Here is a 23,857-nt window from a genome sequence, read left to right on the forward strand (position 1 = left end):
TTCCTCGTCTCCCTTCAGTCTAGCATCTGACTGAACTGCCATCGCATGTGTTGAACTCCAGCACAATTACCAGCAACAGGTGCTAAATGCCTAAAGTCAGACATGCCAGGTTATACGTCAGTCAGGCTATTCAAATAATACAATGGGGTAAAAGCAAAAGGTAGATAAGAAGATATGCAATATTTATAATGCATTATCATCCAGTATTCTTTCATGTACAGACAGTATAATGCACGTATGCATGAATATTAAAAGAATAGCTAACCCAAAAAATGAAAATTCTGTCCTCATTTACTCTTCCTCATGTCATTTCAAACCTGTCTGACTTCTGTGGTACACATGTTTAATATCATTGAGATAATATTATAGTTTTGATTAATATTTTGGATCAGTTTGAATTTCATTTTAATTTTAGTCATGGTTTATAGTAATTTTGTTGTGTGTTTTAATAGTTTTTCTTAATTATTTCCATATTTTGTATTACTTTTTATCCTAGTTTTAGTTACTTTAGTATTTTTTAAGTTAATTATAAGTTTTTTATATTTTATTTCAGATGACAATCAAGTAATGCAAATGTTTATTTAATTTTGGTTATTTAAGTTTATAATAACCCGGGCAAAATATGATAATTTTCTGAGAAATCCCTAGGACTAGGGATTGAAACAAATTGAGCATCATTGCTAATTGGCTTGAATTTTTGTAATCTAATACAATAGCTTTCAGGCATTTTTAAGAGCGGCTTGAGTGTGTTTGGGGGTCACTGTATTCATAACACTTATCTGCATGAACTTCTCTTAAACTGATTTCTGTGTCATGACAAATAACGACGGTAGAGACATTTACTGGGAAAATTACATCAGCGCTCTGTTGCTTTATGAAAACTAGCAGGGGGCTATTCAACCTGTCCCCAGCTTTACAGCTCAGATAAATTACAGGCAAAAGCCATTCTCACATTTTACAATAGCAAAGATTTATAGCCAAAACAGTGCATAATCTCGACGTACCCTCTTAAAAGACCTAGACAAGATGACAATGTGGCGATCTCAACTGATGGTGTCGCTTTTAACAACGAAGGAGGAATGAAGAAATTAATGAATGATGCTGGGGGATATATGTAGGGTATAGTATGATGTTATTCAATCACGAGTTTAAATGGTTGTTCATAATTTAAATTCAAATGTTTGTCATTTCCCACATGGTATCATTAGGAGACAAAACCTGGCAATTCATTTACTCTTGTAATTAAGGAGTCGCCCCCATGCTCAGTGTAATTCTTTAGCGGAAAACACTTAGTGAGAGTGAAGCTCATTATTTTCTGTCTATTTCCGTAATTCCTTCTGGAGATCCTTTCTTTTGTGCTTCCGGAAGAGTCATGGTAAAAAAAAAAAAAAAAAAATTGAAAGAAGAAAAATGCAGAAAAAAAGTTTGATTACCTCCAAAGAGTGCTTCACAAGAAAAGTAGCACAGCAGCTACCATTTGTCATGCTGATAATGTGCAGGTTATTAATTTATTGATTCTAATGTCTGGCACAGAAGTGAAGGCTAGAAAAATAGTACACACTAAATGGAGGCAAGGAGCCAAGGCTTCTATAATCCTAGTTATTTTCCTGTGGAACAATGTACCCAAATGGGGTGCTATTGAACAAGCATTTTATTATGTAAATTAGCTGATATAAAGTCAGCCAGAAAATTGTGTTTAAATGACTTTAATGATGTAAAATGTGATTTGTTTTCATGGTAATAAATTAATTTGTGCTACTGAAAGTTATTTTGCACTTTCCAGAAAATATCATTCAAACACAGACTCGACAGGAGAGACAGCTTAAAGTGCCCCTATTCTGCTTTTTCGGATATTACCTTTCATGTGGCGTGTAATATAGCTGGTTTTAGATGTAAAAGGTCTGCAAAGTTTTAAAGATCTAAGTGCACAATAAATGGAGTTATTTTCTCCTAAAAGAAAGAACCGATTCTGAACAGAGACGAATCGACAGTAATTCCAGTTTTACGTCATGAACAAGCCTAATGCCGAGTTCACACTGCACGATTTTCAAAGTCATCAGATCACTGTTCTTTTCACACCACACGACTATTTGGGTAGCATTCAGTCGCTGCTGTGTGCACATTGAAGAATAACAGACAACTCTCTCTTGTCTGCAATCTATGTTTCACAACCAAACACGCGAGAAGTGATAAGGAACACAAAATCACTTGTGCGTGAGAGCAGGGTTCTTGCGCAAAAACTGGAATTGTTATCAAAAACGATAGCCCGAAAGAAGCTTGCAATCCAAAATGTCTTTGCGCTGATTTGCAGGGAAAATTAGAAAAAGATTATGGTGGAGGAAATGGTTGGGGGTAAATAAATCATTTTGCACGACTACTTAATTCTGCTGTTGTGGCTGGTCAAGCAAATGTATCTTGCCCTCTCATTGGCTGTAGGTCATCACCGATGTAATTTTCAGTCAGAACACATTTCACACAGCAGGATTTATAAAATCACAGACAGGTCCAGGGCCCTCATTTATCAATGGTGTGTATGCACAGATTTGTGCGCAATGAGTGCGTATGAACAGTTTTACGCAAAGTGCGAGATTTACCAATTTGTACTTATACGTAGAAATGCGTGTAAATATAAGCACCCCTCTGAGCATGCGTACGCAGAGATCACATATTTCCTGTGTTTCCTTTAATTATAAAACACTCAATTGATCATTTTTGTCGTTTTAAACACAATGCGTCATTGGTGTCAAACCCTATAAAAGACAGCTGTGACAAATGTTGGACGCAATTATTTCCTTGGACCCAACCTACATCCAATTCCTTTACCGAAATCCTCAAGAAGCTGAAATAAAATGGGGCTTATGCTATCGCCAGTTTTCCAAACATAATTTGGGAACATATGATGTGGGAGCCATAGACTACACCCACATCACCATAAAAGCACCATCAACCAACAAATTTAATGATGCAAAGAAAAGGGTTTCATTCTGTTAACGTGCAAATCATTTGTGATGCAAATGTTTTGTTGTTAAACATCGTTGTGCAACTCATTCTATGTTTGTGAAGTTCCTCCTCTTTGCCATTATTGCGGTGAGGAAAAAAACACAATCATGTGATTTTTAACCCTTAAAGGGTTAGTTCACCCAAAAATGAAAATTCTGTCATTAATTACTCACCCTCATGTCGTTCGACATCCGTAAGACCTCTGTTCATATTTGGAACACAAATGAAGATATTTTTGTTGAAAGCTGATGGCTGAGAAAGGCTTCAGATAGTCCTCCATTGGCATTCAGTACATTTACACTCCCAAGACCCATAAAAGGCACTTAAAACGTCATTACAAAGTCCATCTTCCGTCCACAATGACTCTACAATAATTTTAAGATAAGACGACAATAGATTTTGTGCGCAAAAAAAATCAAAATAACACCTTTATCCAACTTGTTCTTGTCTTCCGTGTGTGCTTCCACGACGCATGAGCGAGAATATGACGCAGATCCGGCGTTCGGACACATAGAGACAGAGCGACACGCGTCAGAATCTGAAGACCACGCCCACTGGGGGGGAAAACAATCGAACGCTCTCCATTGACTTTGCATTGCGGGAGGCTGCCTCCTTGTCATTTCGGACTTATAACAAAAAACTGAACAATGTATAAAAGCTGATATGTGACAAAGTGTACAGCAAACAAGCTAAACAAAACCCAGAAGCAAAAACCCAGACGTTTTTATAAGCTGTTGACCCAAAAAACGAGAGTTTAAGGACAAAAAAGTGGATTCAGGCCATTGAGACAGAGCGCGCGGGTCATATTACACAGAGAACTACGGCGACTAGAGGGGAACGTAATCAGCGACAGGAAATATAATATATAAAACGGACATTTGGATATTTGACTTAACAGCGACAAAATATTTACTGCACACATAGACATATTGAGGCATACTGAGTGTCAGGATCCCAAAATTGACCCATTCTTCCTGCTGAAGCTTCACTTCATATTGCCTGTATCCACTTTTATCTTCTTAAACGCTCGTTTTTTTGGGTCGACAGCTTATAAAAACTTATTTCTGTGTTTTTTAGCTTGTTTGCTGTACACGTTGTCACATATCAGCTTTTAGACATTGTTCTGTTTTTTGTTATAAGTCCGAAATGACAATGAGGCAGCCTCCCGCAATGCAAAGTCAATGGAGAGCGTTGGATTGTTTCCCCCCACCGGTGTGGGCGTGGCCTAAATACGCTCTGTCTCTATGACCCAGAAGCGATTTGTTTACAAGCAGAGGAAGAAGCGAGTATCTAAGCTGTTGAATTCTACATTGATCGTGCTTTAGGTCTCGGCGTAGTTCTCAAAATGGGGTTAAAGTGTGCATTTCATGGATTCCCGAACCCCGGATCTGCGTCATATTCTCGTGCATGCGTCGTGGAGGCACACACGGAAGACAAGAACAAGTTGGATAAAGGTGTTAGTTTGATATTTTTTTGCGCACAAAAACTATTGTTGTCGCATCGTAAAATTATTGTAGAGTCACTGTTGTGAGATGGACTTTGTAACAACGTTTTAAGTGCCTTTTATAGGTCTTGGGAGTGTAAATGTACTGAATGCCAATGGAGGACTATCTGAAGCCTTTCTCAGCCATCAGCTTTCAACAAAAATATCTTCATTTGTGTTCCAAATATGAACGGAGGTCTTACGGGTGTCGAACGACATGAGGGTGAGTAATTAATGACAGAATTTTCATTTTTGCGTGAACTAACCCTTTAAAGACCTAGACAGCTAAATATAACTATCGTTCTAAAATGTTTAATAACTTTTAAACCACTAATCCAATCTGTATGCTGTACGAACCGTAAAGAGGAGAATCTCAGCTTTTCAGAAGCATCACATTTCTCGCGATTGATTATTCAGAGGCTCCGTGGTGAGCATGCAGCATTGATTCGTCAAGGAAACCCATGTGGGTTGTTCCCCTGAGCAAAACAGAAACGATTGTTGATCATTAGTCCCACCCTCCCCGTGCCCAGATTCGTTGAAACTGTCATCAACTCAACCAATCAACATAGTGTTTGGTCTTTTGAACCACCAATCACATGTTTCTCTGACACAACGTGAAAGTGCATGCAGAGCACTCTCTCACATAGCACAGCACACAAAAGTCAGCATATTTCTCTATTTGTATGTAGTTCGTGTTTTACATCGTTTCAGTGTTCTATTATATAACAATCTTTCTATTTACTTTACTCCCTGAACTTTTTTGGACACATCTACATTGTCAGTAAATAAAATACACCTGTTTTCACTCAAAAACGCCTAGAATAATATTATAATAAATGGCTATAACTTGCTGAGGGATTGTTACATGTAGACAAAATTTAATCTGGAAGTCTAAAACAACCAAGTCTAACTTCATGAAGTTCTGTTTGAGTTCACAATAAAAACACAAATTTTGCTGCCGTTAAAAAAAAATATATATATTCATTGAATCCATTCTCAGACTAAGTAAATGTAAAATTGGGACTTCAAATGAGCTAGATGGAAACGTCATGTTCTCTTGTTTAAAATGATATATGACACTTGATGCTAACTGCTAGAATGGGTGAGAAAATCAAAGAAAAGTAGAGGCAAGTCAGGTGCCCCAAAAATGTTCTAGGTCTTTAAGGATTAAAGGGAAGTGTTGTCACCATAAATGGTTTATTGGAGGCGTTTCCGAATGCTAATGACCGTGAAATTGAACGAGCATGGTATTTACGCACATGTGGGATTTATCAACAATGATTGCTTACTCTTGTGCGTAAGAACTGTGTGCGCATGTTTGATAAATACGGATTTTCTTGTACTTAGGCACATTCTAAATTTCATTCGTAAGACAAAATATAGAACCTTTTCTACGCACTGTTGATAAATGAGGGCCCAAATATTTAGCATGTCAAATATCTCACGGGCGTCAGCAACGCGTCGTCAATTCTTCAGATTGCATCTTTGATAATTCACACTGCGTGATTGTCACTCGCATGAACGAGCACCGGTTTGCCTCTGAAAATCGGAACATTTGGGGTTAAAATCATAACGTCATAAACACTACCATATTTTTTTTTTACAGTCTATGGATATGACATGGGCTGCTGTAATGTAAAATCTGGGATAAATAGCAGTGCATTTTAGTTAATTTCACATTTTCTTTCTCACTCTCCATGTGCAATTCATAACTTGGCCTGTCCATAATGGGCATGGTTTTTAATCCAATTTGGCCTTTGTAATCAGCGGATAAAATGGGTTAGTGTGTATTGACTGCTCCGGTCCTTGGCTGAGATCAAATGTTATTCCTATGAGGCTCCAGTGTGCTGAGGGAACCTTTGGAGACAGTTACAGACCAAATATGAACCAGGAAGGCCATTCAAGACAAAGTTCATGGGTAGTGACATTTCTTTAAGAAGTAAAGTAAAAGCCACTATTGTTCTGGCTGTTTCATAAGAATCATAGTAGGCTGATGAAACGAAAATGTATACGGCTTTTATTATTATTATTATTATTATTATTATCAATCTTCCAAACCCTGGCAGCTCATAGCGGTGGTGATATTTTATTTATCAATTCATGAGTGGATGCCAAACCTTTGACATTCACTCCATAGTTTCTGTAAATTATTAAGGGAACAGCTCAGCACTGATGCCGTCATTCCAACTTATGTTGAAATTTGAAGAACCCAAAATGCACACCTGCTATTATTGGTGATGGAGCACTGGACCCGCTCTCATCTGTTCTAAAAAGACAGGAGAAAGAACTGCAGAGGCTTCCGGTCGATCACCTTCTGTATCCAACTTAGGGAAACGTAACTGGTATGCAATGTCGTCAGACGTAGCGTAAGCATTTTGAACTGCGGGAGGCACAGGCGCTACACTTTTTCCCCAAGTTGAATTCGGAAGGCGATCGGCCGGAAGCTAGATAATTTACTTTATAAAAGTTTCAAATATTTTTCTTACACAAACGCATCGATTCGCTTCAGAAGACCCCTTTATTTCCATTTCCTTGCCTCTGTGTTTCAGCTGTTTAAAAAGGTTCAAGGAGAGTTTGGTTGCACCGGTGAGATTTCAAAATGCATTCCATTACTTTTATTTATTTTTGTTTGTTTGGGTTCAGAGTTCATGCTTAGGTCTTCGACTGAACCTGTGACGTTCAACGGTGAAATGCAAGAGAGAGAGAGAGAGAGAGAGAGAGAGAGAGAGAGAGAGAGAGAGAGAGAGAGAGAGAGAGAGAGAGAGAGAGAGAGAGAGAGAGAGAGAGAGAGAGAGAGAAAACATGATTCACTCTTGAGAGCAATCCTGGTAAAAGATAAAATAGAGAATTTTAGCCTTAACACTTATGGATTTTATTTTCCCTTTCTGGGTTGATAAAGTATCTGAAGGTATATGTCTATCTACACAATAAATAATGAATGTGTAAATGCTACAGAAAAACCTGCTTCATGCAAACTACCTTATAGTACAGTACAACAGTAACAGAACCAAAGATGCACATTTTACTGTAAAATACAAACAAAATAGATTGGTAGTACAAATATATAAATATCATAATTGTGAAAATATCAATTATACTGCACTATATATAATTGTTTAATCATTGGGGGTCAATACATTTTTTATCCATCCATCCATCCATCCATCCATCCATCCATCCATCCATCCATCCATCCATCCATCCATCCATCCATCCATCCATCCATCCATCCATCCATCCATCCATCCATCTATCTATCTATCTATCTATCTATCTATCTATCTATCTATCTATCTATCTATCTATCTATCTATCTATCTATCTATCTCACTAAGTAACATTTGACAAGAACAAAATACAGAAGCATGAATGGTGATTTCAATACAAAAAGAATGCTTCTAAATTAATATAAAAAAATATTCTTCTGTATTTTAAGGTGCATTCAAGAAATTAGAAATGGTCCGTACCGTGCTGTGAATCTGAAATATGTTCATAAATATGCTGTTAATTAATGAACCAGGTTTGTCTATGAGATGCCCTTTAAAGGAGCAGTTAATGGGAAAACATCATCTTTTGAATAGTCCTTGCCTGCTGAGAGGATAAATTACACTCATACTACAATCTTCAGTGGAGCAGGCAATTTAACTCTGTAGCACAAGATAAAATTAAACTTTCCATGATAAAAGACATCTAACCAGAACCAAGTCAAAACATATTGAAAATCTGACCCTTAAAAATTATGTTTGCTGGTGCAACTTATCATATTTAGGTTAAGCAATATTAAATATTATCGGTTCATTTTAATGTTACAACATGGAAAACATTCGCAGGTTGCCTGACCAAAACAAACAAATAAAAAAAAAATCAGCATTGTATCAGTTTTATTCTGCTATTGTAGACATTTCACAATTGGAATATGAATAATATATGCAAAACATTGCACCTATATGAACCATTAGCCATGTTCCTCCATATTCTGCAACTCTCACTGGCAAACAACTCTCTTCTGTGTAACAGGCTCCATATCTGTGAATAGATATTTATGACTGCAGCATGTGGCACATTAGGGTTTTACACTGTAATAGCCTGAAGCGCTGGATGCAGGGAGGAGAACAGATGTCAAATGGAGCTTGATAGATGAATGCAGATCCTATGAGAAATGCAATGATCTCAAACAAGACTCAGTAGAAAGGATGAGAGATATTCGTATTATAATCTCTACTGTGGTTGAGCAGGGTTTAGAAAAACTCAAATTAGCTGGGTTATCTCGGACTCCCCAGACACGCTGCACCAGGTGAATAAGTGGTGATGGCTGTTTATTTATGAAGCTCACACGCTGTTCGTCAGAACTTACTGATGAGGGCTGCACTTACAAATAATTTTTTCCCGCTAATGGGCACTGCCTGCAATTGGTTCCTTGAATTCCTAACTGTTCCATGACAAGTGATCCAAATGTGTAATACAACCTACTCTAACTGGACTATTAACACCGGTGCTCTTGAGGGCTTTTGCTCTCAGCCGTAGTTACTTAACCTAAATCATTCAGCAACACATACCAAACCGACTGATGGAAGCACAGTGATTGGGCTGATAAGCAGTAATGAAATGGCGCACGGGGAGGAAGTGGCTGACCTTACTAAGAGGTTCTGCATTAAGATCAAGGTAAGAACGTCAACAACACAGCAGCTCCACAGCTAACAGTAAATTAGAATTCTAAAAATGTGAATTCCGTCATCAATTATTCACCCTCATTTCGTTCAAGCATGACTTTTGGGTAACACTTTATTTAAATCCTTTAAGTAAAGTATATATATCTATATATATATATATATATATATATATATATATATATATATATATATATATATATATATATATATATATATATATATGTATATATATATACATACATACAAACAGTGGGGAGAACAAGTATTTGATACACTGCCGATTTTGCAGGTTTGCCCACTTACAAAGCATGTAGAGGTCTGTAATTTTTATCATAGGTACTCTTCAACTGTGACTGACGGAATCTAAAACAAAAATCCCGAAAGTCACATTGTATGATTTTTAAGTAATTAATTTGCATTTTATTGCATGGCATAAGTATTTAATACATCAGAAAAGCATAACTTAATTTAAATTTTTGGGTGAACTAACCCTTTATGTCATTAATTACTTACCCTCATGTCGTTCGACACCCGTAAGACCTCCGTTCATCTTCGGAACACAAATGAAGATATTTTAGTTGAAATCCGATCGCTCAGAAAGGCCTCCATTGGCACAATGCACTTTACACTCTCAAGACCCATAAAAGGTACTAAAGACGTTGTTACAAAGTCCATCTCACTACAGTGGTTCTGTAAAACCTAAATAACGACTAAATAAAAAAAACCTAAATAACGACTTATATAGTGATGACCGATTTCAAAATAATGCATCATGAAGCTTCGAAGCGTTATGAATCAGTGAGTCGATTCAGCGGTTTGAATCGCCAAAGTCACGTATTTCAGCAGTTTGGCGGTTTGACACGCGATCCGAATCATGAATCGACTCGCTGATTCATAACGCTTCGAAGCTTCATGATGCATTATTTTGAAATCGGTCATCACTATATAAGTCGTTATTTAGGTTTTTTTTGCGCACAAAAACTATTCTCGTCGCTTTATAAAGTTATTGTAGAACCACTGTAGTGAGATGGACTTTGTAACGACGTCTTTAGTACCTTTTATGGGTCTTGAGAGTGTACCGTGCATTGTGCCAATGGAGGCCTTTCAGAGCCATCAGATTTCAACTAAAATATCTTCATTTGTGTTCCGAAGATGAACGGAGGTCTTACGGGTGTCGAACGACATGAGGGTGAGTAATTAATGACAGAATTTTCATTTTTGGGTGAACTAACCCTTTAATATTTGGTACAGAAACCTTTGTTTGCAATTAAAGAGATCATACGTTTCCTGTAGTTCTTGACCAGGTTTGCACACACTGCAGCAGGGATTTTGGCCCACTCCTCCATACAGACCTTCTCCAGACCCTTCAGGTTTCGGGGCTGTCGCTGGGCAACATGGACTTTCAGCTCCCTCCAAAGTTTGTAGGCTATTCAGTGCTGAGTAAATGCAGGCTCGCGTAACCTCTCATTAATAAGACACGATATAGGTAAGATATTTATTGTTGACAACTACATTTTTATAAAGGAGCTTTGTGAGATTGCGATGAACTGACAAAGCAACAGCATTTTAGTGATCGTTTAGCGATCTTGGCTCACTTTCGAGGCTACAGTCTGTAACATTCATTGAATAAAACTATTGTTGTTAAGAGGGCCGACGGCCAATCGCATGCTGCAAAGTTTCTGAAGTGACCATCTAAATATAAATGCCACTCTGCACGAGACAGAAATATCCTCCTGAGACCCAGAATAGAGGTTTTAATTATATTTTAGCGAATTTCTGACAACATGCACAGTTTTAAGTCTGGATATCCTTATGAAATATGAGACACTCTTATGAGAATATTATTACACATCTTTTTATATTTACATATTGTCCCAAAATACATTAATATGCAAATTATATGCAGTGTATACACTCACCTAAAGGATTATTAGGAACACCATACTAATACTGTGTTTGACCCCCTTTCGCCTTCAGAACTGCCTTAAATCTACGTGGCATTGATTCAACAAGGTGCTGAAAGCATTCTTTAGAAATGTTGGCCCATATTGATAGGATAGCATCTTGCAGTTGATGGAGATTTGTGGGATGCACATCCAGGGCATGAAGCTTCCGTTCCACCACATCCCAAAGATGCTCTATTGGGTTGAGATCTGGTGACTGTGGGGGCCATTTTAGTACAGTAAACTCATTGTCATGTTCAAGAAAACAATTTGAAATGATTCGAGCTTTGTGACATGGTGCATTATCCTGCTGGAAGTAGCCATCAGAGGATGGGTACATGGTGGTCATAAAGGGATGGACATGGTCAGAAACAATGCTCAGGTAGGCTGTGGCATTTAAACGATGTCCTATTGGCACTAAGGGGCCTAAAGTGTGCCAAGAAAACATCCCCCACCCCATTACACCACCACCACCAGCCTGCACAGGGGTAACAAGGCATGATGGATCCATGTTCTCATTCTGTTTACGCCAAATTCTGACTCTACCATCTGAATGTCTCAACAGAAATCGAGACTCATCAGACCAGGCAACATTTTTCCAGTCTTCAACTGTCCAATTTTGGTGAGCTTGTGCAAATTGTAGCCTCTTTTCCCTATTTGTAGTGGAGATAAGTGGTACCCGGTGGGGTCTTCTGCTGTTGTAGCCCATCCGCCTCAAGCTTGTGCGTGTTGTGGCTTCACAAATGCTTTGCTGCATACCTCGGTTGTAACGAGTGGTTATTTCAGTCAAAGTTGCTCTTCTATCAGCTTGAATCAGTCGGCCCATTCTCCTCTGACCTCTAGCATCAACAAGGCATTTTCGCCCACAGGACTGCCGCATACTGGATGTTTTTCCCTTTTCACACCATTCTTTGTAAACCCTAGAAATGGTTGTGCGTGAAAATCCCAGTAACTGAGCAGAATGTGAAACACTCAGACCGGCCCGTCTGGCACCAACAACCATGCCACGCTCAAAATTGCTTAAATCACCTTTCTTTCCCATTCTAACATTCAGTTTGGAGTTCAGGAGATTGTCTTGACCAGGACCACACCCCTAAATGCATTGAAGCAACTGCCATGTGATTGGTTGATTAGATAATTGCATTAATGAGAAATCGAACAGGTGTTCCTAATAATCCTTTAGGTGAGTGTATTATGCATTATAACAAGTGCTGTCAAAATTAATGCATTGACAGGTTTTTTCAATTTAAAGTGTTAAAAATATTTAACGCAATTAGCGTTACATTATATGACCACACTCTTATTCAAATGTTTTTAAACCATTCAAGCGTGAAAAGACACAAAAGAGAATGCAGTGCGGGACTGGAGCGTCTCTGTGAATCTCCTGTGAGAAACACACTCGTGCACACAGAAAGACAGCGCTTGAATGGACAAAAACAAAGTGACAGCAGCCTAATAAACCTGCTGCTGTTTGTCATTAATGTTAAAGAAAAAATAACTCACTACACTTGACTGAGTAACTTTTGTAGCTTTAATAAGTATTAATATATATTTAATGTATAACTTATGAAGTGTTTCCCCATAACTTTATGGGTCAAAAACAACAACTTTTTGTGCATTTTGACAGGGTAAGCAAAAAAAAGAGCCCTGATATATTGAAGGGCAGGAAACTGTGACATTTATTATAATGGGTTTATGTGAAGATTGCTTTAAAGGGTTAGTTCACCCAAAAATGAAAATTCTGTCATTAATTACTCACCCTCATGTCGTTGGACACCCGTAAGACCTCCGTTCATATTCGGAACACAAATGAAGATATTTTAGTTGAAAGCTGATGGCTGAGAAAGGCTTCACACAGGCCTCCATTGGCATTCAGTACATTGACACTTCCAAGATCCATGAAAGGCACTTAAAACGTCGTTACAAAGTCTATCTCACCACAGTGGCTCTACAATAATCATACAATGCGACGACAATAGTTTTTGTGCGCAAAAAAAAATCAAAATAACACCTTTATCCAACTTGTTTTTGTCTTCTGTGTGCGCCTCCACGACGCATGCGCGAGAATATGACGTAGCGCCGGTGTTCGGAAATCGAGGAAATACACACTTAAGCTCCATTTTGAGCACTACGCCGAGACCTAAAGCACGATCAATGTAGAATCCAACAGCTGAGATACGCGCGTCTTCCTCTGCTCGTAAACAAATCGCTTCTGGGTCATATGTCCGAACGCCGGATCTGCGTCATATTCTCGCGCATGCGTCGTGGAGGCGCACACGGAAGTCGAGAACAAGTTGGATAAAGGTGTTATTTTGATTTTTTTTGCGCACAAAAACTATTGTCGTCGCATTGTATGATTATTGTAGAGCCACTGTGGTGAGATAGACTTTGTAACGACGTTTTAAGTGCCTTTCATGGATCTTGGAAGTGTCAATGTACTGAATGCCAATGGAGGCCTGTGTGAAGCCTTTCTCAGCCATCAGCTTTCAACTAAAATATCTTCATTTGTGTTCCGAATATGAACGGAGGTCTTACGGGTGTCCAACGACATGAGGGTGAGTAATTAATGACAGAATTTTCATTTTTGGGTGAACTAACCCTTTAAGTTCACACATTAAACTTATATTTTTTAAAAGCCTAATACATCTTAAATATGTATAGCTTTCAATTATACTGTAATGTGAATGAGTATAATTAATGGCTAAAATTGAGAAAAAAATCTATTTCATAGAGACATCAGTAGCAGTATTTGTATCGGTGATGTCTTCTTTAAAAAAAAAAAGATGCCATTAAACAACCATTTAAAACATAGGCCACAGTCTTTAAGTTGTTTATACATTGATTTGGGGATTAAATGTGAAATTATTACAATATAAAAATATATTACTAAATGTAATGTTAGGTGTGATTAATCACGATTAATTACAGAAAAACGTGTGATTAATTCGTTATTTTTTAATTGATTGACAGCACGAATTATAACATACATTATGAACATCTTTATGATGCATTATAAATAAAGGCTTTAAGTAAAGTGTTACTGACTTTTTCTTCTGCGGAACACAAAAGAAGATATTTTTAACAATGGTGGTAGGAAAACAGATTTGGTTTCCTTTAGTTTCCACTACATGGACGAGAAAAGGAACTACATGAAGGCGAGTAAATTATGACAGAACTTTCTTTTTTTAAGTGAACTATCCCTTTAAGAATAGTCTTAATGTTTGTGAGTGTAAATTTAATTTGTTTGTGGTATGTTTAATTTTGCCATACAGCCTCCCTAAATATAATATATATATATATATATATATATACACACACACACACATACACATACATACATATATACGTATTTTAATATGTATATTAATTGTTCACCCTAAAAAATTTAATTCTGTTATTTACTCAAACAAAGTTGTTCCAAACCTGTGACTTTTTTTTTTTTTTGGTGTAACATAAAAGTTTATATTTTGAGAAATCTCTCTCTCTCTCAAATTCAAAAGAGCTTTATTGGCGAGAGGGAAAAAAGTGTATGTATTTTATAGAGCTTAGATCGGACCCCAAAAAAATGCCTGATTTAAACCCGACCATTTTTTAATACGCGAGCGTTCTGACGAGAATGAGCCTGTAATGAGCGAAGCGGACCGGTGTGACGCTCAGCTCAATAATCCGCTCTATGCCAGAGCTCCACTCATGAACCGTTCACCGGTAAAATGACATTCGCTCAAATCCCGCTCAGACACGACATATATCTGTACTGTAGCCCACTATACTAGTTGTAGCCATTAAACAATGTATTTTGTTTCATATTTATGTTTAAATATTATAATGTTATTTTTAAATTTCATTTAGTCTATACTGATTATGAAAATTGTGAGTAGGTCAGAAATGATTTTTACCACTTCATTAAGTTTTGTTTTCTTTAAAGTGAATTTCGTTTTGTATGAATTTTTTGAAATTGTATCTTAATTTTAATCAATATTTCATCAACCGATTGCCTGGATTTAGTAAATAAGAAGCAAATAGGCTATAACAGACAATAATCGTGACATGAAGGCACAGGCGCGATCACTTGCATTGTTCTTGAATGGGTCTCCTAAATAATCCAAAACTCAACTTGCCTCACAGACATGAGAAATATGTGTATAGAAAGCTTGAAATGTCCACTTTTAAACTAAACAATAAAAAAAAAAAAAAGAATTAGGCAAGCAAAGCGCACTGTTCACGCGAGCAGCTCATGACTGGCGTCTCAAGAGTGTTTCTGTTCAAAATGCTGCATGCTTCATCACTGCATGTGCTGTGAGTTTAAAGGTCCCGTTTTTCGTGTTTTTTTTGAAGCTTTGATTGTGTTTACAGTGTGCAATATAACATGTGTTCATGTTTCGCGTGTAAAAAAACACAGTACTTTTCACACAATTTACTTATCTGTATACTGCTGTTTTCACCATCCTCAAAACGGCTTGAAAGATTTCCCTGTTCTATGAAGTCCCTCCTTCAGAAACACGTAACGAGTTCTGATTGTGCCAGCGGTTCCCGTGTTGTGATTCGACAGCAGCTTAGGGCACGCAGAGCGCACGTTACCGGAAAGGTCACGCCTTTCACCATAACGGGGATGCATGCGCTCAATGATCTCTAAGTACAGCGTCCCTGGGAAAGCCAAACAAAGGTGACTTGACTCCGGGATGAAAATAACAGCGTCTCGACGACATGGCGACAAACAAACTATACAAACGCAACACTTCCTCTTATCCACGCGGGAGCAACAAGACCACGCCCCCTTTTTCGCGTACTCTTGTGGGCGGAGGTTAGTCGACAAACTGTTCTACTGACGTAATTAAAGCAGGATGTGCAGGGATGTAGTCCCAACCGGCCGTTCGCAGTAGGCTTTGAAAGGGAACTTCTGTTAAATAAAATATCTCGCTTGGCATTGAACTTTGAGCTTTATAATTTTACAGGTATTATTTATGCTCTAACAGCAACATTACACACTAACTAAAGTTTGAAAAAGGGGATCACGAAGAACAGGACCTTTAACACGCATTTTTAAGCCGGGCGTACACGGTGTGATTTTTGCGGTCGTACGAGCTCGCAGGCGATTTTTTTCAATCACGTGTAAATCGTTGATGCTCGTATGGTCGCGGCTCGCAGCGTGTGAGAGGAATTACGAGGCGAGCCGACCTCGTTAAGAGCACCTCCCGAACTCACGATCATTTTTAAACATGTCAAAAAAGTTTGGGAGATGTCGGCTTGAATTTGTGCCGTGTGTGCAGTTCAATGAGCCGATGTGTCGATCGATCTGAAGTTGACCAATCAGGAGCTGGAAAACCACAAAAAAAAAGGACACTTGAAAAAGAGGATAAACTCGCTGAACTCTGGCAGGAACAGCGAGCACTGTATGACATCTCAAGCAGTGTGTATCACGACAGGGTCGTCCGTGATGACATTTTACAGCGGTTCGCTAAAGAGCTAAAGTTATCAGGCGAGATGCAGTATGTATAGGTCTTGCTAGCTATAGTGTGTACTAGGCTTTTTAATGCTCTCTGTGGCCGAGTCCGAAATCACCCCCTAAACCCTCAATCACTATTACCTACTTTAGTACCTACTTTAATACAGTTCACTTGAAGGAGTGAATGAAAACAAGTGAGCGAATTCAGACAGCCGTTGTGTGTACATCAGCTGTACACTCGTTATTGCGGTGCAATGTGGGATTGAATGAGTGCACTCAATAACGTCCACTATGGTTTCGGACACCACTACGAATGCCTGTCCCCTCAAATAGAGGCCGGGGCGGTTTCGGATTCAGCCTGTCTCTCTGTCTCTCACACACACGCACGCACACTTCCCGGTGCTGAAAATGAACCTGCATTTGTAGCAAACAGTAAATACTTTGTGCGATTTCTTCTGAAAATCGGCAGGTAGTAAAATCGTGTCGTATATCACTGCGTCCGTACGATTTTCAGATGAACTCGCCCGTGACGTGTGCGTGGACATACGGTCTTCCGACCGTCAGAATTCGCACAGTGTACGCCCGCCTTTAGACTAAGCCTGACTTGTGCAACTTTGTACACATTTGTTTCTTAGTTGTAGTGTTAGTTCTTACTTTGCTAATATATATATCTATATATATATATATTGACCCGTGGGTCAAGTTCGGCCTCAAGCTCGGGCAGAGAATCTAAACTCTAGTACTTTACGTGGTGTGTGTGTGTTTGCATATGTGTGTGAATAAGAGAGTGTGTGAGTTCATGCGTGTCAGTGTGTTTGTGTGTGTGAGTAAATGGATGCATCACTGTTTGGTCGACTCTTCCCTCTTTTTGTGGCAGGAATTGATATATTTTGCTGCTAGTGAAATGCAGTCTCTCTTTTCGCCAATTAACATTTCAACATTTTGAAGTTGGGACAAATGATTTAAAATTTGGGAAAGAAGTGTTTTCGAATGTCATTATAATTAGGGCAGGTGGTTATGAAGTGCAGCTCTGTTTCTATTTCTCCTTGGCTACGGTACAGGCATAACCTGATCTCTCTGGGCAGCCAGTTCTGTCTGTATCTGCCCTTCTCAAAAGCCAGGCTGTGGTCACTCAGTCTCTCACTCTCTCTCTGTGTGTGTGTGTGTGTGTTTTGGACATACAGTACAATGGAAATCAATATGGTTTGCTTACCAACATTCTTCCAATTATCTTCACTGAATTCAGCAAAATGTACATCATGCTGGTTTCCTGTCGATTAAAAAAAGAGACCATTATTCTTAACACTGAATAAGATTCATAAGAAAGAAGATACTACTGGATAAGAAAAACCAAAGTCCTGTATTTTTTTTATTCAGAATTTTGTGACAGGGACCTATGAATAAAGGGATTACAGGAACTGACTGACAATTCAATGACCAGATGTGAGCAGGCCACTTGTCGAGTCCACCTAAGCTACAACCCCCCTAAGTTGCATTTAATACAAGCAATCAATAACGCAGACAACCTCAATTCCCATAAGGCCTCTGTTATGTGGTCCTTCATTCATCACTGACATTATTACTGATTATAGTTGAATGCATGGCTTATTGCTTTTTGATTGTTTTATTTTTGTCTTGTCATTCCATGAGAGAGGCTTTTTGAATAAGCATTAAAAATTGTGTATAAAATCTTAGATTTGAAATGCCATGTCTGCAATATATCTCATCTCTATTTACCATTTGTAGAATTAACTGGGGAAAAAGGTGAAATAACTGAGTGATTATGTGAAATATGTAGAATTGAAAACGGAGCCTATGGAAAAGCAATTCATTATATGTTAACAGAAACTTTCAGTTCATAATGCATGGAAATTGAGTGTTTCCAAAGAGCTTGTAGATGTGTAGCTGATCAAGTCAATTACACCTGTGGCCCCCGGAGTCAATCTATTGACAGAGCTCGGGTGTAGAATCAGCATGTCTCCAGTGCAATAACAGCAAAACCAAGCAAAGAAAAGAAAAAAATATCTGCAGTAAATGTGAGTGGTGCTTGCCTGTGTAAACCTCAGAGTAGCAATCAATGCTTTTGTGATATGGATGGTTTCAGCTGAGTTGCTGTGGTGTTCTGGATGGTTGCTTACTGGGCCAAGTCAAAAAAGCCTGACTCAAATATCTCTGGTATTCTAGTCTCTAACCTCTTAAACTCCACATTTTTGACGTCATTTTGTTCTCGCAGCCCTGGGAGCGAGAACTTTTTTCTCTGTTCTTGCGGAGTATGTAATTGCCTTAAGCAAACAATATGATCAATATGAACGCAACATGCTAAATGGTTAAGTGTTTTCTTTATAATGATATTCTATGGAAAATCACTTAACGGGAAACTGAGTTAATGGGAATACTCTGGATTCATCTGCTTGCCTGTATATAGTATGCATCATAAATAAGGCATATACTGAATTTGGTCTTTTAATATCAGAGAGGTTTTTTTAGTACAAAAAAAAAAGACTAGCGAGCAATTTCAGCTCCAGGTGGACGTTCCTATAAAGGTGTGATGTCATGTGAAAACTACAAATATCTACATATGCACTGCATTTCTACAAGGTAAAGTAAGTGTAATTCTCTTCATTAAATTTCACAGTAATACTTGGTTCTCTTTTCAATATTCAGTTTAATTCCCCACCACATTCAACAACAATCAACTGGACCATGACAACACTACATCACTGGATTCAAAGCAGACTCCAAAAAGGAAGAAAATGTGTTATTTGACAGATCCGAAGGATGTTTGACCCAAAGTGCTACACTGTTCATGTTTCAGATGCTGCAAATGTTTGAGACTAATTCCCTTCAGGAATTAAAGCTGGGAGTCACTCTCATGTTTGAACAGAAGAAACGGAAATGTGACACGATGTCTTCCAATATACTGTTTTAAATGCCCCAGCAGCATGCTGAAATGCAGATCAACTTTTGATACATTATATGCAATATATTGAGCAATTGCTGCAATTATTTTCCTCATTACTTCTAAAAAATAAAATCTCTGTTTTTAAAGCATTTCACGGTTTTAAAGCATTGCTTTCAAATTATATTAAATGTTTAAATAAGAGTTGATTGAAAATATGACAATGATTTGTATGATTATATAACATTATGTAGCTCAAAAGAAAAGCTGCTTTCTGTTGTATTTTTGAAGGTTTTTGCTATATGACTTCTCAGTCTGTGTATTTTGTCAGAAAAAGAAAAATTGAACTTCACATATCTAAAATACAATCAAATAATAGTGGCACTCTGTCATTTTGATGCATGTCAAAGCTCTCGTCTGGAAACTCCATATTTCCTTAAAATGCACTGAAACTTCTGGAAAACCAATCTTACAAATCAATAGTAATAGTAGTAGTAACATACAGTAGTTTTTTTAATGGCAATCTTTAATCTTCATGGCAAAAATGGAATTAAAAAAATACAAGTTGCAAACAGTAAATGCAACAAAAAAAAAAAAAACAATTGGGGAAATCAAAACAGCAGGAAATATTATATAATATGTTTTACATTAACATTTTATAAAAAAAAAAAAATTCTGTTCAAATTTTACTAAACAAGTCCTTATCTGAGCTTACAACATTCCAATCAAAAGTACCAGAAAGTATGCAGGGGCCATTCTAAGGCCGTTAGTGACTAGAAAGGATTTATTTGTGAGAGTCCCCCTAAGCCCCCTTTTATTTAAAGGGGTACTTCAGCGCTGGGAAGATGAATGTGTATTTAAACTGTGTCATTTATGTTGTAGAAATGTGAAATTATTTTAGAATTTGGTGCCTTCTAGACTGAGAAAAGACAGAAAATGTAGTTTTGTCTCATGTGGATGAAAGACAATAACTCCCAGAATGCACTTGCTTCGCTGCCCTATGAGGCCACTCCCAAAGCCATGGCTATTGGTTATCACTTGCCCACCGCGGCACCACCCCACCGTCGTTTTGATATTCATAGTAATAAAATAATTTCGTTCAGTTAGAGAATAGACACTACAATTAAAAACTGAACGTGTCTTTTCAATAACGTGCGAGTGAGCCGAACGAAAGTCACGTCACAGACACAGCAGGAGTCAGATTTCATTCATCACGAGAGAAGAGCTGAGCAGAGCTGAGGTAAGCGCAGAGATGTATAAAGTACTAGAGACACAGACTTGAAGTTCCTTATCAAAAAAGTGACTTGAGTAGAAGTTGAAGTGCTCTTTAAGCACCACACTTAAGTAGAAGTACGTCTCGGTTACGGATGTAACCCTCGTTCCCTGAGGAGGGAACGGAGACGTAACGTTAGTGACTAACGAATGGGGGTTTCGCTTAGAAGCCTATCAACTTCGAGTTTTGAGAAAACGCCCAATGGCGTGCCAATGCCATGGGGCATGCGGAATTTGCATACGTAGCTCCGCCTCACTGCGTGAGTATATAAGGAAGTACGAGGCAATATCGCATTATGTTACCTGCTTGAGGAGCCAAGACTGAACTCCTGCGTTCCAGGTAGCACAGCTCGAAGTGGCAAGGGGACGTTACGTCTCCGTTCCCTCCTCAGGGAACGAGGGTTACATCCGTAACCGAGACGTTCCCTTTCGTTCAGTCACTACTACGTAACGTTAGTGACTAACGAATGGGGGTCCCAATATAATCCCGCCACTCAGCTGTCTTCCAGTGCCCTGCGTAAGTGTGAGTACCCTGTCGTAAGACTAGTACGGACGAAGGACTCCCACTTAACACAGGAATACCAAGGTACACTGGGAAGCATATCCCAGTGAGGGAATGCCAAAGATGCCTACCCGTGGGGAGGACTTAAGAGACACATATGACCCGGAGAGGGTTGCATATGGAAGATCTCTAGGGTACCAGCCGAAGGTGGATTTTTAACCCTAGGGGTGGCGGGGACACGCCAAGGGAAGAAACCCGCTCACTGCGGAGACTTACGGTGAAATACACATGTGGGGGTCGCCGGAGGGAACCATGCACATGGGGCACCTGGCCGGACATGAGGGTCTGGGCTCGAAAGGGCAGACTGAACTGATGTCGGCGTCGACAGTGCTGGAGGAGCTCAGGGCTCTCGGGGAGCTCACCTGAGGAAAATATTGCACGTATCCAGTCCGTGGAGTGGAGTGGCGAGCAAGCGAAGACACCTGAGCCTGGCCCATCACCGGCCCCTCGGGGGGGCGAGTACATAGTCGGACACTGGCTCCACTCGGAGATTGTAGAATCTGGCGAATGTGTTGGGTGTTGCCCAGCCTGCAGCTCTGCAGATGTCTGCTAGCGAGGCGCCATGCGCTAGAGCCCAAGAGGAGGCCACACTCCGGGTGGAGTGTGCCCTCACACCAAGGGGACATGGTCGGCCTTGCTGCTGGTAAGCCAAAGCAATGGTGTCCACTATCCAGTGAGACAGCCTTTGCTTTGAGAGTGCACTTCCCTTCCGCTCTCCACCATAACAGACAAAGAGCTGGTCTGAGGTCCTGAAACACTGCGTCATGTCTACGTAGGCGCGAAGGGCGCGTACTGGACAGAGCAATGCCAAGGCTGGGTCTGCCTCCTCCAAAGGCAGCGCTTGCAGGTTCACCACCTGGTCCTTAAACGGAGTGGTGGGAACCTTGGGCACATATCCAAGCCGGGGTCTCAGGATCACGTGAGAGTTAGCCGGCCCGAATTCCAGGCACGCTTCGTCAACCGAAAATGCCTGCAGGTCCCCGACCCTCTTGACTGAGGCCAATGCGGTCAGCAGAGCCGTCTTCATAGACAGAAACTTAATATCAACCGACCGCAAAGGCTCAAAGGGAGGTCTCTGCAGAGCAGTTAACACTACTGCGAGGTCCCAAGAGGGTACGAGAGGAGAGCGAGGAGGATTCAGTCTCCTAGCTCCCCTCAGGAACCTGATGACCAGGTCGTGCTGACTTACCTTTTTGTTCTCCAAGAGATCGTGGTGGGCAGATATTGCGGCCACATATACCTTGAGGGTGGAGGGAGACAGCCTTCGCTCCAGCCCCTCTTGGAAAAACTCAAGCACGGACCCGATCGGGCATTTCCAGGGGTCTTCTTGGCGGGAAGAGCACCAGGTGACGAAGAGGTTCCACTTCAACGCATAGGCATGCCGAGTGGACTCTGCCCTAGCGGAAGTGATGGTGGCGACCACCGTAGGTGGTAGGCCACTCAAACCTGCCGGGTCCCGTCTAGGAGCCACACGTGGAGGCTCCAAAGGTCGGGACGCGGGTGCCAATGGGTGCCCCGTCTCTGAGTAAGGAGGTCCGGTCTCAGAGGAATAGGCCAGGGAGGGGCTGTCGCAAGGAGAATGAGTTCGGGGAACCAGGTCCGGCCGTGCCAGTACGGGGCGACCAAAAGGACCTGCTCCTTGTCCTCCCTGATCTTGCACAGAAGCTGTGCGAGTAGGCTCACTGGGGGGAACGCATATTTGCGTAGGCCCCGCGGCCAGCTGTGCGCCAGTGCATCCGTGCCGAGCGTGCCCTCGGTCAGGGAATAATACAGGCTGCAGTGGGAAGAGTCGTGGGAGGCAAACAGGTCTACCTGTGCGTCGCCGAACTGTTCCCAAATCTGCTGAACCGTCCGGGGATGGAGTCTCCATTCTCCCGGGAGAGGCTGAAACCGCGAGAGCTCGTCGGCTGCGTGGTTCAGGACTCCCGGAATATGGACAGCACGAAGGGACCTCAGGCGCTTCTGACTCCATAGGATGAGATGGCGGGCGAGTTGAGACATGCGGCGGGAGCGTAGACCGCCCTGGTGGTTGATGTACGCTACTACGGCCGTGTTGTCTGTCCGGACAAGCACATGTTGGCCCTTCAGCAACGCTCGGAAGCGGTGCAGGGCGAACCGTACTGCCAGCAACTCGAGGCAATTGACATGCAGGAGGCGCTGGGGTACCCTAACCCTGGGGTACCCTAACCCCCTAACCCTAACCCTAACCCTAACCCTAACCCTAACCCGTCGCTGGATGCAGACCACTGCACAGATCAGCAGGCAGGAAGTATGCGATCACTGGAACGCGCCGTCACACCAACACCGACTGGAAAGCTGCTCGTCTCGAAGAAGCTGACAGAGTCTCAGAAGGCTGTAGGAGTGAAGAGGTAGGTACTCTTGGCTCCGAAAGCAGAAACATAATGCGATATTGCCTCGTACTTCCTTATATACTCACGCAGTGAGGCGGAGCTACGTATGCAAATTCCGCATGCCCCATGGCATTGGCACGCCATTGGGCGTTTTCTCAAAAGTCGAAGTTGATAGGCTTCTAAGCGAAACCCCCATTCGTTAGTCACTAACGTTACGTCGTAGTGACTGAACGA

General features: G+C 40.4%; 1 protein-coding gene across 3 annotated transcripts in view; it reads right to left on the reverse strand.

Annotated features, from left to right (window-relative positions):
• Positions 1–23,857, reverse strand: part of doc2b (double C2-like domains, beta) — a 394,892-nt gene that overhangs the window by 161,596 nt on the left and 209,439 nt on the right. The window contains exon 9 of one of the 3 annotated variants that reach the window (XM_079815983.1): positions 17,753–17,809. The exons of the other annotated variants lie outside the window; for them this stretch is intronic. Within the exon in view, the coding sequence (XP_079672109.1) occupies positions 17,753–17,809 (57 nt within the window). The remainder of the gene's footprint in view (positions 1–17,752; positions 17,810–23,857) is intronic. 3 annotated transcript variants of the gene reach the window in all.

Source organism: Gobio gobio (assembly GCF_949357685.1).
Source record: "Gobio gobio genome assembly, chromosome: 4".
NCBI lineage: Eukaryota > Metazoa > Chordata > Actinopteri > Cypriniformes > Gobionidae > Gobio > Gobio gobio.